General features: G+C 35.0%; 1 protein-coding gene across 1 annotated transcript; it reads left to right on the top strand.

Moving 5' to 3' along the window:
- The first annotated feature begins 396 nt into the window (after positions 1-396).
- On the top strand, positions 397-11,696 carry LOC112567848. The gene is made up of 11 exons (XM_025244696.1): positions 397-812; positions 1,042-1,359; positions 2,909-3,007; positions 4,073-4,182; positions 5,195-5,270; positions 6,458-6,781; positions 7,600-7,727; positions 8,198-8,366; positions 9,041-9,289; positions 10,433-10,504; positions 11,539-11,696. The coding sequence occupies exons 1-11, from the start codon at positions 740-742 to the stop codon at positions 11,658-11,660; spliced, it is 1,740 nt and encodes a 579-aa protein (XP_025100481.1). The 5' UTR covers positions 397-739; the 3' UTR covers positions 11,661-11,696.
- Positions 11,697-12,936: the final 1,240 nt, after the last annotated feature.

Raw genomic sequence — 12,936 nt, 5'->3', positions numbered from 1 at the left:
AGATGCATGGAAGAAAGGCTTTACATCAACCAAGAGTATTAAAGAAGCTAGAAAAAGGCAGCACTTGAAGAATAGCACAATCTAAACTGTAATCGAGAAGAGAGAATATATGTAGCTCTCTCTCTCTCTTTAACACTTGCACAAAACCAGCACCACACACATATATATATATTTGGGAATAAAAAATCATTCCGGAAAATAAAATTATAATACAAGTGTTACAAAAATGCTCATTCATGTCATGAAGTCTAGAAAAAACATTTTCCAAGCGCTTGGGATGTTTAAGGCCAAAAATAATACACTTTTAGACTGTGGTTGATTGTCGTCTACAATCCCCATAGCTTACTCCGTGATGATTTTAATGCTGAATTATGAAGTTGTATGCAATTATTCTATTCTTAGAAGACTTTTCTCCCTATTATGATAAAAGTAAAAAAAGATTATACTGTGGAAGACATGCTCTCTCGACAGTAACAACACTGCAAGCACTTAAGCATGAACATTATAAACTGATTAATCAGTTCCGGAATATCACACAAGGTTCTAGATGGCAATGTGAGTCTGAACAGGGAAGTAACAACTTGTGAACTAAGCAAAGTACAGTTGTCTTTCTGCCCGGCCTTCTGTAGGCAAACTAATATTTGACTGTGTGCAATAAGTTATTTGATGTCGCTTTGGAATGTGTTATTCCTGTGTGTAATTTTATGAGATTTATTGTTAAGTTTCTTCTTATAAACCAATGGAAGTGATGGCTGTTTGTGGAAGTTGGATACTATGTGTTGGTGCACTGCTTGCTACACCGGTTTATACAGGTACAGGGTAATTTTTTTTTGGTATGTAAATACGATACTAATTTGAATCATTTGCAAACCATGTTTCAGTAAGGGGTAGAATTTTGTCAACGAAACATTTAACCGTTGCTGAATGATTTGCAATGAATTTTATGGATATTTGCTAATATAAATCGAGACTTCTTACTAAACAAAATCCTGCTTTTTCTAAATAAAATAAAATTGGCTGGGTTTTTTTTTTTTTTTGTAGAACTGTCCATACTTGGCTGTGAAGATGGTAGTGTAGACGTTGTCGAAGGCACGGATCAACTTTTCACGTGCGGTGAATACCAGACGTACGGACCCCAGTGGACTGTTTATGACGACGAGGGACAGGCACTTTATTCTGGGTCTTGCAGGTGGAGGTCATGCTCACCACGGAGTAACCTGTTTCGACTACAGGAAGTGGACCATGAAAAGAGTTATACTTTGTATAGATCCACGCTGACGATAAAGAACATCACGAGGGCTCGTCAAGTAGTTTGCAGCGATTCCCCGACACGTGCATCATGCGACTTAAGAATAATTAGTAAGTTGAATACTGAACACATAGAACATAACCGATTTGTATCATGGATAGTGTGTCAGTCCACAGTTTTACACTGTGTAACATTCCGTATTAATGTTTGTAGATTTCTGTTTATACTCGCTATTGTGAATATAACACAAACCCGTGTGGAATAACAACCTTTAAATACTGTCATAAACATCTTACAACACAAAACCTGTTGCCATGGCTCAGTGCGAGGCTGTCAGATACTAGTAAGAGTTTTAGAATCCACTCGGGCCCTGTAAAAAAAGCACGATGCACACGTTTAGCTTTTTTCATCAAAGGGTTCATTTCATCAGTAACACTTTTTATGAGTTAAAAGTCAGTAGTTTGATGAGTGTTTTAAAAGAAATTTAAGACACTGGGAAAGAAATGGAAGAGGGGAAAAATTGCAAAGTAGAGGTGTCAGTCACACAGCTTACAGTTCATTCAACACGGATTTACTATAGTCCTTGAATTATATTCCGTGCCGAAAAACATGAACTGTCTTTAAGTTTGTAAGGGGTATGGTATCACTGAAGAATTAAATACTAGATGACACACACACGTTTAAAAGGAAGCTTCAGCGTGTGCACCACACTCCAAATATTTATTTACTTATTTTAAACTGCTTGCTCTGACAGTGTTTTTACAAAGTTGTGAGATGTGCACCACAGTCAGAACAGGAAAAGCTTTAAATAAGGAAGTCAACATGTTCAATGTGTTGCCATCTGTGCTTTTCACGATTTACGATAAATCACTCGACTACATTATAATAGTCTTGTGCTTCAATGGTTCAAATGTCTGAAATTGAAACTTGTGAGTAAAATGATTACACAGAAACTATTTCTGCTCTACATCGTCGTTTCTTGGTGGCTAAAAAAATAAAAGAAAAGTATTATGTGGAAAAGGCTATTTTTAAAATAAAATATCCGAGTCATTTTGCTTTATACTAGTTTATTCATACTGCACATTCCTGTGGACTTTCCAGCTTAGGTTAGAAGCTAAAGTGATCCAACATGATTGGACACAACTTAGCAAATTTCCCCTCAGATAAGAATAAGTTTATAAACTGTTGTGTAGAACGTCTAGAAAGCTCCACATAAACTGCTCTTGTAAGCTAGAACGGAGACAAAAAAGGCTTTAGAGAATGTGTGTGACATAAACAGAGTCTAAACAATGTCCGACATCAGTGTTAATACATTGTTTAGAATAAAGAAGAAAGAAAAATAATGCCAAAACCTTAAAAGCATTGTTTTAATTAGTTATGAAATGGTAGTTGGCATAATCCTTTAATCCCATCAACGGTACAGCAGAGCCAGGGGTCAAGAGTGATCATTGGCAAAGAACGATAACCCCTTCTTTGGCACGGCACGAGTTAGTTCCCCTCTTGCTCACAATTCCTAAGCATGTTATCAGGGGAGGAGCTAAGACCGAGTGTGTACAAGCAAATCCTTTGATGTAATATGCTTATTTTGTTTTATTTCTCATCGTGTCATCCTTTAATCAGTCAATGTACCAACTGATGTTTGTGGTGGAATCTTTACAGATAACCGTGTTCGAGAAAGTATTATTGGTGGCAGTGTAGCAGCTGGCACTCTTGCTGTAGTAGGAGTTTACATTTTTGTTTGCATCAAGCTACGAAACAGTAAGCGGGTTTACTTAAACTATGCGAATTTAGAGAAAAAAACCCAATCTGATTATTATATTATAATACATGTATATTAAAAACCAAATCTTCTTTTTGTGTGATAAAGTCCTTTCTTTTTGTTGCACACACTTTCGCGCATGTAATAATAAGTAACAACAAAGTTTGTTTTGTTTTTTACAGTAGGCAAGGATGATAGGAGTGTTTGTGAATTTTGCTTGCAACTTTTTAATTCCTTACGTCTTCTCCTACTTGTCAGCTTTACTTTTTTTTTCTTTTATTTTTGAATTAGAACTTTATGTATGTATTGTGTTCCTGTGTGGAGTCTTACTATCTAGCTTTCCTTAGTGTTTGTCTTTCTTGAGTTGAGCGGAGGTTTAGCGAGTGTTTTCGTACACGTGTGCGAGCTTATCTATCGGCGCTGTGGGAATTCGGCATCTCGCCATTTCATTTAAATATGAGTCGTAGTTCGAATAGCTTTCGAGAGTAATAGTGGTGATTTATATTCTTGTGATTTTTCAGTTTAAAAGCTAAAGGTATTTACTGGGCGAGAAGAACTTTTTTTTCTTCTCAAGATTTGGATAATTGTTTCGTATTTTGAAAATTGTTAAATTAGCTGACATATCCGTCGCCGTTCCACTTTTCCGACGGCAAATATCTTTGGAGTACCAAAATAAGGTACTAATCTGTGTGATGTCGTTAGGATGAAAGTGAGTCACATCCTGTTCGTGGTTTCAGACATTAATGCTAACCTAGCAGATAGTCGAATATACACGACTTTGAAAGGGAAGTTATTAAGAACCCTCGAATGGTGTGAGTCACTTAGTCATGTCGGTATATTTTACAAAACCTTTTACTGGTATGTGAACATACTGAGAGGAAACCAGCGGTTCAAGTGTATTTTTTTGGTTCTTTTACGTTAGTGAACTATGTTTTATCTTCCGAGTAATTATTTTTGTCAGTCGGAAATTAATGTAACTGATAAGAACCCATTAAAGTCTTATCACAAAGGGGTAAGTAACTTGTAATGTGTATGAACATTTGTTATATGAAGACGTGTTGCAGTTATAAAGGGAGAAAACTATAACCAGAGAAACAGAACTCATTATCTACAGACGTACGGCTGCTGCTACGACTTACAGTTGGGTTGTGCGAGTAACATCAGTTATATCAAGGTAACACATTGATGATTGTGCCAAACAATCGTGCACGCATTTATAGTATCTGCCCCTGCTTTTAAAGAAAAGACAAAGTCTCTGTACTGCCATTGATATAATGAAGGTCTCTAAATAGAAATAATTGCTAGGTTGTCTTCAATTTTCAGACTAAGATAAAGACTGTTGTTTGTTCAAATGTGATTTTTTGCTGTTTCTCTACACGCATCATTTTGTGGGGATATATCTCACATATGCACAAATATTTTCTATTGTACAAATAAACATTTTTTTGCTTCATACAAGCATTGAGGAAGTCGCACTAGTGATACACATCACCCAGTGATACATGGTTTGTATTAGGCAGAATAAAACGCTTCATAAAAAGCTATAAACATGTAAAAATTGTGTATATAATGATATTATTATATATAATTATCATTTCGTCTTTTGTACTTCGATCATTTCCTTGATATTTAAAATTGTAGTTTATTCGTTTGTCACTATTTTTGGTAGCATTTATACACTTTTTATTTTACTTTTTGGTAAGTGACTTAAAAGTGCAAGAGATGTATTTACGTTTAATGTTTATTTTAATTACTTTTTTAATGCATAATAACTAAATAAACTGTAATGTATACATTCATATGAAAGCACAGTCAGAATACATCAAAGTAACTAATGTTGGCCTTGGTAGAACCAAGTTTATGTGTAACAAAAGATACTATATGAGCATCCCATTTGATCCTCTACATGCTATCTCGACAGTGACAGCACTGCCTGCACTTGTACATGAGCATTATAAGGTATTTAATCAGTTCCGGAATATCACACACGCCTCTAGATGGCAATGAGAGATTGAACAAGGATGTAACAAGTTTTGAACTAAGCAATGTACAGTTGTCTTTCTGCCCGGCACTCTGTAGGCAAACTAATATTTGACTGTGTGTAATAAGATATTTGATGTCGCTTTGTTATGTGTTATTCCTGTGTGTAATTTTATGAGATTTCTTGTTCACTTTCCTCTTATAAGCCAATGGAAGTGATAGCTGTATGTGGAAGTTGGATACTCTGTGTTGGTGCACTGCTTGGTTTACCGGTTTGTACAGGTACGAGATCGTTGTTTTTCTGTATGTAAACACAATACTAATTTAAATCGTTTGCGAACCATGTTTCAGTAATAAGAGGGCATAGTTTTGGTAACGAAACACTTAACCGTTGCTGAATGATTTGAAATGTTTTGAATAGTATCTTGATTTTATTTATAACAGCTTATATAAAAAGGAAATTTGTTACTGAACAAAATCCTGCTATTTCTAAAAGAAATTACGGTTGTTACATTTTTGTCGAACTGTTCATACACGGCTGTAAACATGTCGAAGACTCAGATTCACATAATGTATGTTTTAAAAGAAATCAAAGACATTGTGAAACAAATTCAAGAGAGGAAAAACAACTGCAAAGTAGAGGTGTCAGTCACATAGCTTTTAGTTCATTCAACACGAATTTAGTATAGTGTTTCAATTACATTCTGTGCCGAAAAAATGAGCTGCCTATAACTTTGTGAGGGGTATGGTATCTTTGAAGAATCAAATACTATATGACACACACGTTTAAAAGGAAACTTCAGCGTGTGCACCACACTCCAAATATTTACTTCCTTAATGTAAACTGTTTGCTCTGACAGTGTATTTACAAAGTTGTGAGACGTGCACCACTCGTCACACAGAAAGCTTTATTTAAATAAGGAAGTCAACATGTTCAGTGTGTTGCCGCCTGTGCTTTTCACGATTTAGGATAAATGACTCTACTACATTGTAATAGTCTTGTGCTCCGTTGCTTCACGTATCTAAGGATTGAAGCTTGTGAGGAAAATAATTACAAAGACGCCTTTTCTGCTCTTTATCGTCGTTTTCCTAGTGGCTAAAAATATCAAGCAGGTGTACTAATGTGGAAAATGCTATTTTTTTAAAATCAATTAGCCTTGTCGTCTTGATTTATGGTAGCTTATTCTGCTAATTTCTCGCTGTCTTTAACACAAACATTTCCCATTTTATTTAATTATTTTTTTTTTGTTTACTTAATTCGCTGTTCTTTTTTCGTACTGTCTTTTTCTTTTTATTATTAAGTTTATTCGAACGTCTAAGCCTCCTTAACTGAAAAGTTAATATGCACAGCTCTAGAAATGATATTTGTGCTAGTAAATACACGACTAACATTTTTTTTACATTTCAGCTTTTATTGGTTTGATCAACGAGTTCAGTATAATCTGTGCAAGTATACCATTATGTTGCAGCTCTCTACATCCATGATTGCCCATCTGGTGTTAGAGATGTAACGGAAGACACTGAGGTTAGCTTTACCTGCCGTCAGTACACTCACCAGGTAGAATGGTCTTCTTTTGATGGCAGTGACTACTGGACGATAAAGGACATCGGTCGTTGCAGTGGCAATGGGTGTACATCCCTGAATGGGTCCATATTTTTCTTACAAGTGAAAGCAATTTCAGAAAAGAAATATGAGAGCACGCTGTACATCAGGAATCTCACAAGACATCAAGATTTTTATCTTCACTGCAATGAGGGCAAAGTAGCTGCCACGTGTAGACTGCGAGTTATAGGTGGGTTTGATCCAACAGTCGCAGAAACTACAGGCGTCTTCTACAGTGTAAACTAGATTAAGAGGTGCTTCTTCGTAACCCTTGTCAACACAAGATATATAAAAAAATAACTTTAAAGAAGATTTTAGTGTCCATCTTTACAGTAAAATACTTTTAGACCCGTCAGATTGGGAACTTCCCGTCATATCAGGAAATCATATCTATAGTTAGAGAGGTCCAATTAAATTTTAAGTTTTCATGTCACAAATTAAAGCAGATGTTCCAAGATGTTATTTAAATCAATCATGAGCAGCACGAAAAGTACATTGTTTTTATTATTATTCCATTGGTACGAATCTGTTTACTATAAATCAAAGAGTACCAAAATTACAAATGTTTCTAATATTTTAAATTTAAGGTAAACTATTGCTCAAACCTGATGATGATAAAGATGTTGATTTTGGAAAGTCTATACACCAGCAGTCAAATAAAAAAACACCTATCTTGTAGCTTTGCCTACAAATAAAAAAACTGTTTTAATTTTTTTCAGAACATTCAGGTAATTGCATTAATCCATGCGAAGCATTGTTGTAATATCTCTGTGTGTAAATAAATTAAAACACAAGGGAAGCAGGTACTGGAACCTTCAGAATTTGCTCGACTACAGAGTACCTCTCAACGAAATAATATTTTAGTTAATAAAAAAAAACTTTTGTGGGGAAATCTAGTTTTAACTATTAGTGTATTTGGCACTTACTATAACCAAACTTTGAGAAGAAATAAATTTAAAACATAGTGTTTTTAGCATTTTAAAGAAAATATTTTTTTATTTTTAACAGCACCTGCTATCCTTAAAGACTGCGATGTGTACATAAGAGATTGGCAGGTACACGCCACATGTGTAGTTGAACACATGTACGCGTCAGACGGAATGTACTGGTGTACATGGAGAGTAAACAACGTCTGGGTACTTAACGCTTGTTCAATCACCTTCTTCGGGTCTCTACTTCTTTCTCTTCCCTACCCCACACGCTAACACATATTTCAATCACGAAATTTCACACACACACACACATCATCATCATCATCATCATCATCATCATCATCATCATCATCATCATCATCATCATCATCATCATCATCATCATCATCATCATCATTGTGTTTCATCTATTCATATCATTCTTGCAAATCCATTCGTTGCAGGCCATTTCTTCGCAAAGTGTTTTGTGCCTTATACTTTCTATACACTCTTAGACCATTTCGTTCCTGTTAAATATAAATAATCTTCATATTAGCAACATATCTAGGCTATATTTGCTCGTTGCTGTCCAATTAGCTTTTGATAGTTCTTTCAAAGCTTTTAAAAAACATAAATTTTGCCTTTAATTCAGTTGTACCTTATTTTAATCTCCTTTTGTTTTTAACCTTTTGCAGCTCACGAGTAATTTCCAAGACCCACTTACTGAGTACTCGTTTAACACACGAATCTATCGAAAAGGTGCTTGCTATGCAAACCATATAATGCCTTACAGCCCGGGAAACTACACATACAGCATCAAGATAGATCCTGGTGTTTGGAGCACTGTTAAGACACTGGAAATAGGTAAATACTTGCTTTTATACATTGTAGATGATTAACAATATTTGTTTCAAAGATTTGGAAAAACTAAGACGTATGTTTTGTAGTGTTACACGTGATTCACGTCTGCACTAGCATTTGAACGATTCTCATATCACTATTTTTTGTAGAACACAGAGTTAAATGTTACAGTCACTACTTTTCTTGGATCCAGCCTTTTTTCGGATCAAAGCTCGTTTTCTTTTCTTCCCTTTCTTACCTTCTTCAACGTTCTAAGCAGCCAGGTAATAACTCCAGGTATTAAATCCACAGCTTTATGAAATGTTGTCACGCGGAGACTAACCTGCTAGTGTTTGATTCGATAGTATTTATTTACTACTTTATATACAATTTACTTTAGACCTATTACATTTGGAAAATAATAAAAAGTCGAAACCAAGCCAAGAGAACACCCTGTCATTTGCGCACTTTCTTAACATATGAAATCACTTTGTCTGTACTTTGCAAAGAAACCGTAATGATAGGCGTACTGATAGCCTTTGCATCCACAACTAATTTGCAACCTATTTCTTTATCACTAAATTTTATTTGAAATTATTAATGCATATCATGTATAATCTTTATTGGCTAAAAACATTTTACGATAGCAGGTACATTGTTGCACTGTCACTACGTTGAATTTCGTATGCAATACGCAGTGCCTCCAGGGAATCCTGTGTACACATGTTCTGAAGTTGTTCAAGAAGGATCCAATGTCAGTTGTAAGTGCACCTCCTCAAATCCAGGAACTCCACCAGCAGAGTTTTCCTGGAATGGACGGAATAATGATGCACTATATGTTAAAAATGTTCAACGAGAGGAAAACGGCAATACACATACATGTTCTATGACATGGGGTCCATACGGGTACATCAGGCGTCAAGCTTTTCTAAACTTGACAGTAGTGGGTTAGTATATTTTAGACTTTTATACTTCGATATTACTTTATCCTTTACTATTTTGCTTCATGGTTGTTGTAAATTTTAAATTAAAAGGTGTACTTTAATAAAATATTTAATAGAAACAAAATGTCTGTTTTTATATTTCCTTAGAAGGCATTCATTAGAAATAGTTAAGATATATATATAAGAGAGACAAATGAGAAACAAATGATATTGAATCCAGTATATTCGCTAGAATAAAATGTTTACCAGAAATTTGCATATACTCTAAACCTAACTCCATTTTCCTTAACAGTGGTTGTGTTATTAATTTACAAATTTTTTATCTCTGGCTTTACTTCTGTTTACTCAATTCTAGAATAACAAGGCGATCAGTTAGGTTTCCTCCACACAATTTATGCTTCACAAATAAATGGCTTGAATAGGTAATTACCAGCTTTCCAGATAGGGGTTTTTATTTTGGGCTAACAACTTTTTTATGTAGAACGAAAACTGTTTCAAAAGCCCCAACAGCATCGGAAGAAGGGTCTGGACGGAAAAATGTCTTTCTAAAAATAGCTTATGATGCGTCCTTGTGAATGCCTTTGTGACCGAATCAAGAACCAGAATAGGGATCAAAATTATCAAAATTCTCTAATAAACAGCAACAAATACTTACTATTTAGCAAGTCCTTGATGTAGGTAGTGCATACGTGAATTTTATACATAATAAAGTGCAACAAGGCTGCAAATGGTGACGGTTATAACTTAGTGCCTGCATTCAACTTTAATATCTCGCCAGTATAGGTCACTGTCCACATTGTCACCCTCCATATCATCATTGAACATCCTATCGAGTAGCAATCACAACTCTTACTTTTTGCAAATCACACCCAGTGTTTTCAGTCAAAAGCTGTTGGGAATGTTCGACATATCCCGTTTATCGTTAGTTATGTTTATTCTCAAGAGTTTGTAATGTGACATGTTTTGATCATGAAAATTTTTTTCTCATAGTCAGTTTAATTAAGTGCCTAAGAAGTCTCAATTATGATTTGAGCTATCAAGCTACTTAACGCTGAGGTTTAGCAAATTTTATTGGCAGATTTGTGTTTATTACACTCCATGAGGATACCAATACACAGCAATAGTCTTCTTTTCTATTCTCTACAGCCCACGAAGAAGACAGTGTAACAGTCAACAACACGGCGACCTATCAAATCTCTACGGAAACGTCTCTTTCAGGTATTTACATTTTAAAGCCAAAATGTATGCATGTCTTCACAATAAAGTCAATCAAACGTACAGGTAACAGAATTAGGAAGACATGAACTTCATGAAATGTGCGTGTAGCTATCGATTCGCAAACATAAACAACGCCTACATTTTAGTCGGAATTCACTTTACAAAGATGACCTCAGAAAGCTGATAATTTGACAAAAGAATATAACAGTAATGAGCAATGCAAAAAACAGCGCCTGGGGGAGACTTTAAGTGAAAAAATATCAAACTATGACACCTAAAATGAAACAAACCAGCGCAGAAAAAAACTAGATCGAGAACAAATTTTGTAGCAACTAGAAAGTAGAGACAGAATGGGTCAGTAAACTGGTCTACTGACTGCTAAAAATACTTAATAAGACATAACAACAAGCCAGTAACGAACATCCTCTTCCTTCGAAAAGCACCTACTGCAAATTTCTGTGGACTTTCAGCTCAGCTTAGACGCTAAAGTATTCCAACATGATTGGACAAAAGTTAGCAAACTTCCCCTCAGATAAGAATAAATTGATATACTGCTGTGTAGAACGTCTACAACGCTCCAAATAAACTGCTCCAGTAGGTTACAAAGAAAACAAAAAGGATTTAGCCAGTGTGTGCAAATAAATCTGGAGACAAAAATAGTTTAAAGAATGTACTCATCCATTGTTAATATGTTTTTCAGAGTAAAAACTAAAAAAATCGTGCCAAAACATTAAAACAATTGGCTTCATTAGTCATCACAGAAAATGGTAGTCAGCATAATCCCTTATCCCATCAACGGTAAAGCAGAACAAGGGGTCAAGAGTGATCTTTAGCCAAGAACGGTAACCCCTTCATTGTCACGGCGCGAGTTAGTTCCCTTCTCGCTTACAAGTCCTTACAAAGCTTGTCAGGGTGGGTAAGGCCTTGTGTGGCAAGCATATCTTGTGATGTAATAAACTTATTTTTTATTTCTCATAGTGTCTTCCCTAAATAAGTCAGTTTTTCAACTTATGTTTGTGATGGAATCTTTACAGATAGACGTGTTCAAGAAAGTATTATTGGTGGCAGTGTAGCAGTTGGTACTCTTGCTCTCGTAGGAGTTGTTATCTTTGCTTGCATCAAGCGACGAAACAGTAAGCAAGCTTACTTCAGCTAATTCTTTCATTATCTTATAAATACTGAAAACTAAGTCTTTCTTCTTCTTTTTTTTGCGATAAAGTTCGTTCTTTTTGTTGCACACACCTAAGTAAAAAAAATCGGGTTTTAAACAACCACGAAGTGTGCAAGAAAGAGAAGGGTGTTTATGAATTTTGTTTTTAGCTTTTTAATTCCTTAAGTCTTATCCTACATGTCGTCAGCTCTTTTCGTCTTTTTTTTCTTCAAAATATAACTTTATGTGTTTGTTGTGTTCCTGTGTGAAGTCTTAATATCGAGGTTCGATTAGTGTCTGTCTGTCTGGAGTTGAGCGGAGGTTTAGCGAGTGTTTTCGTACATCTGTCGGCGCTGTGGGAGTTCGGCAACTCGTGGCTTCAGTTAAATCTGACTCGTAGTTCGGTTATCTTCCCAGAGTAATAGTGATTATTTAGAATCTTGCGATTTTTCAGTTTAAAAGCTAAAGCTATTTTCTGGGCGAGAGGACCGGTTTTTTTTTTCTTCTGAAGATGTGGATAATCGTTTCTTTTTTTTTTTTTTTGAAAAATGTTAAATTAGTTTACATATCCGTTGCCCGTTCCACTTTTCCGACTGCAAATACCTTTGGAGTACCAAATAAGGTGAGTGCATTTTTTTGTTTTGACATACTCAGATTCACTGGTTTTTTTTATTCTAACCGGCTACAAATAAAGAAAAAAAAATATTATTAGTGTGTTTGCTTAATGGTTAGAGCTTGCGACATAGACTTATATACAACATAGATCCTTCTCTTATGACTTAACATTAAGTATACAGTCAGTTTCCGTATCCCAGTCCCATATTCCTGGATTGAACTAATCACAGATAAAAAATATCCAGTAAGAAAATCCAGAATGCACAACTTGAATGTTCAGTACCATGTCAACACTACACTGTTTAAGGTAAGATATACGAGTACAGGCAGCTTGGTATTTAACAACCATCTCAACACCTATATAGATACCGATAAAGGATTGTGTGTGTGTTCGTGTGTTTGTATGTGTGTGCAAGTGTGGCTGAACGAAAAGTTGCATTTAAGGAAAGAAAAAAACCCTGGCGTTTTACAAAAAAATAATTAAATAAATAAATTTTGACAAATTGAATGTAAGCTTTATGAACATTTACAACAGATCATGTTCATATAAGCTTCATGAATTTTCTAATGATCAAAAGTTAATAAATATCTTAAATATAAAATAAATAAGCAGTTAGACGATAGATACACTTTATATAAATCAATTTTATTATACATGTCATTTTTT

The sequence above is a fragment of the Pomacea canaliculata genome, linkage group LG7 (assembly GCF_003073045.1).
Source record: "Pomacea canaliculata isolate SZHN2017 linkage group LG7, ASM307304v1, whole genome shotgun sequence".
Taxonomy (NCBI): domain Eukaryota; kingdom Metazoa; phylum Mollusca; class Gastropoda; order Architaenioglossa; family Ampullariidae; genus Pomacea; species Pomacea canaliculata.
This window is presented reverse-complemented; position numbering and strand designations above follow the sequence as displayed.

Coding starts and splice junctions, on each gene's coding strand:
- LOC112567848 (XM_025244696.1), top strand. CDS start 740: ATGGAAGTGATGGCTGTTTGTGGAAGTTGGATACTATGTGTTGGTGCA. Junction 1,360..2,908: donor ATGCGACTTAAGAATAATTA/GTAAGTTGAATA, acceptor GAATCTTTACAG/ATAACCGTGTTCGAGAAAGT. Junction 5,271..6,457: donor TGGTTTACCGGTTTGTACAG/GTACGAGATCGT, acceptor ATTATGTTGCAG/CTCTCTACATCCATGATTGC.